This window comes from Austrofundulus limnaeus, unplaced genomic scaffold, assembly GCF_001266775.1.
Source record: "Austrofundulus limnaeus strain Quisiro unplaced genomic scaffold, Austrofundulus_limnaeus-1.0 Scaffold434, whole genome shotgun sequence".
Classification (NCBI taxonomy): Eukaryota; Metazoa; Chordata; class Actinopteri; order Cyprinodontiformes; family Rivulidae; genus Austrofundulus; species Austrofundulus limnaeus.
In genome coordinates, this window is record NW_013952836.1 from 231,229 (window position 1) to 234,036 (window position 2,808).

Consider the following 2,808-nt stretch of genomic DNA (forward strand, 5'->3'; position numbering starts at 1 on the left):
AAATTCCAGTGAAATATATTTATGTTTGTGGTTGTAATGTGACAAAATATGGAAAAGTTCAAGGGGTATGAATACTTTTGCAAACCACTGTATCTCATGTCATAAATACAGCTCTTGAGAAATAGCTCAAGACACTCGGGATGACCCTCTGCTGAGAACATGTTCACATTTCAAACAACACAGTGATGAAATTCTGTTTGCCAGCGGTCACAGCCTGGTGAGATACCACCACATCCATATAGTCACTATCTCTATGAAGGAAAAAAAAAGAATGCAGTGCAGATGAAAGTAACATAACCAGACGAATAAAAAATAAACAGCATCTGCAGAACAGAGTTTTCATGCAGGAACATTTAGAGCCACTGATGGTCAGACTTTGGTCACTGTGCTCCTCCACACCCCAGCCCTCCCTGGTTTTCCCTCTACTGACCCACATTTATGCTTCACTTCAATACAAAAAACTGACACCATGAAGGCAACCAGAGTACCACATGACCAGACTCTCTCCATCAAGGCAACGGGTCTAACATGAAGACGTCACAGGAACATACAGGCATGTGTAAGTTGAGCTAAGCAGAACCTAACTCATGAAATGGTACACGCAGCCTAAATGGACTGAATCAACAAGGATTCTTTCTTCACAGAGTAGAATACTCAAGTCAGGCAAACTTATTCAAAATATGGAATGACAAAAAAATTAAGTGTCTTTATTGTGGATCTTACCAGGTTTCTCTATGTTGTCTCCAGTACTGTCCTGTACCTCGTTGGGGATGACTTGGGATGAAACCACATCAAAGTTTTTACATCTATCATTCCTRATTTAAGAGAGGTTTAATACTTTGACTGCACTAAATTCAAAAGAATATACTTATAGTCCCCTGAACACGAGTTAGACATATTAAAACCTTGTTTGTTTTTTGTTATTTTTTAATGACAAACTCCAACATCATAATCTGCTGAATGATTTTACTCATCAGAAAGTTTTGGGAGACAGTTTTAATTTTAAATCCCTTTCGATGACAACTTTAAAGAYGTATTTCTGTGACTGTTCCAATTGTTTAGAAGAAAATGGAAGTCAGGGTGGCGCTGATGGACATTACATTGTGCTAAGCATGACACGTAATAATGTAATGACGTGAGATGTGAGGATAACAGAGTGACAACAGCAAAAAAGACAGGAGAAATAAAACTGTTATGTGACGTCACAGTGCTCTAAAACCTGATTTTAATCATTTAATTATCTGATTGTTGTCAACTGCTTTGAAGTAGAAAAAAAAACACCAAGTGTCTGTGTTAAAATAATGTGTTTAAAGATTTGTCCTATTTCAAAATCTTACCATCATTACGTTCAGCGATGAGAAAAAAAACTAAATTTTATACAAGACTTCACCTCATGTGGACTAAAATACTGGCTTAGTAACTGTAGCTGCAAATCTTCTCACCTGTGGCGCTGAGCAGATCCAGGAGGAACGACCGCTTGTCGCTCTCTTCAACCCAAACCACTTTCTGGGTGATRTTCTCTGAGGTGGAACCCACCCTGCCAACAGCCAGGAAGATGTAGTCCTCCAGAAAATCCCTTGCTAAGATCTGTAGAAAGAGCAACATTTCATTACGACCSCAACGAGCGAGAGTTCATAACTTCTGTCAGGAGCTGAGCTGAAGGAGTCGCTGCAGACACACCTGGATCTCTTTAGGAAACGTAGCGCTGAACATCAAGGTCTGTCTGATGCCTTTGTGAGGCATGGTGTCCTGTTCCACAATGCGTCTGATCTGTGGTTCAAAGCCCATGTCCAACATGCGATCTGCCTCGTCCAGGACCAGGTACCTAAAGAGGATTAAGACAAGTGGTCAAACTATATAAATGCAATAATTATTATCAAAGAATTGACTCGTACTCTGAGCTCATGTCTTACTTGCAGTAGTCTAGTCCGATCTTGCCCCTCTCCATCATGTCCACCAGTCTTCCAGGCGTGGCCACCAGCAGGTGGCAGCCTCTCTCCAGGTCTCTGATCTGCTGCCCGATGTCGGCGCCTCCATAAACAACACAAGGACGCACTCTGGAGCGGTAGGAAAACTAGCAAGAAAATGAGAACAATGAAATCCCCCRAAATCATCACCATTTGTTAGTCATTAAACTTCTGTGTGTTCGTTTCTACCTTCCTGGCCTCATCGTATATCTGCAGGGCCAGTTCTCTGGTTGGAGCCAGGACCAGAGCAATGGGGTACTGCTTACGGCGCCCATACTTCCCATTCTCCTGAAACAGAAGTTCTTTTAAAATTAGCTAAATTATGTGGAATTAAACAAGTGTGAGTTTCATTTTATTTAAAATCAATGGTAGTTTATTAGACTCGTTAGGCCAGCACGTCTTCACCTGTGAATTATTCTCTCAAATCAGGTCACAGTTGCAAGAAACTACATAAAAATATTGGAGCTGGTTCACAGTTTTGTACACTTGWGAAAATGTTGAAAACTTTGAACCACCCCTCAAACAAACMAGTTTAAAGTTTGCAGAGAGTTATGACTGTGCAAGTCCCGCAAGGACTATCCAAATCACCGGGGATTTTTCCCCTGCAGTCACATTTGCATCACAAACAGATAGTCACGATGGCTTGCCAGCAGAAGGTAGACACATCAAAACAGCCTGTTCCTCAGTTCCTCCGTGATCCGTTATTTGGTATATTTTATGACCAACGTTTAAATATCTTTAGTAGTTTAAACAGTTGCTGTAATCATCAATCATCATGCAGTGACACCACCTGAGAAGGTTCCTGTACTCCAAGGCAGAGGTGAAAATAGGCCTGTCGCGA

At 41.2% G+C, this 2,808-nt stretch overlaps 1 protein-coding gene across 3 annotated transcripts in view; it reads right to left on the reverse strand.

Moving 5' to 3' along the window:
• The window catches only part of LOC106529282 (ATP-dependent RNA helicase DDX3X), a 26,185-nt gene that overhangs the window by 12,009 nt on the left and 11,368 nt on the right, over positions 1-2,808 (reverse strand). For 2 of the 3 annotated variants that reach the window (XM_014024648.1, XM_014024647.1), the window contains exons 11-15: positions 2,157-2,255; positions 1,914-2,074; positions 1,681-1,825; positions 1,443-1,587; positions 724-774 (exon numbers count right to left, since the gene is read on the reverse strand). In XM_014024648.1, coding sequence (XP_013880102.1) covers positions 724-774; positions 1,443-1,587; positions 1,681-1,825; positions 1,914-2,074; positions 2,157-2,255 — 601 coding nt within the window. The remainder of the gene's footprint in view (positions 1-723; positions 775-1,442; positions 1,588-1,680; positions 1,826-1,913; positions 2,075-2,156; positions 2,256-2,808) is intronic. The other variant, XM_014024649.1, reaches the window with a different exon arrangement.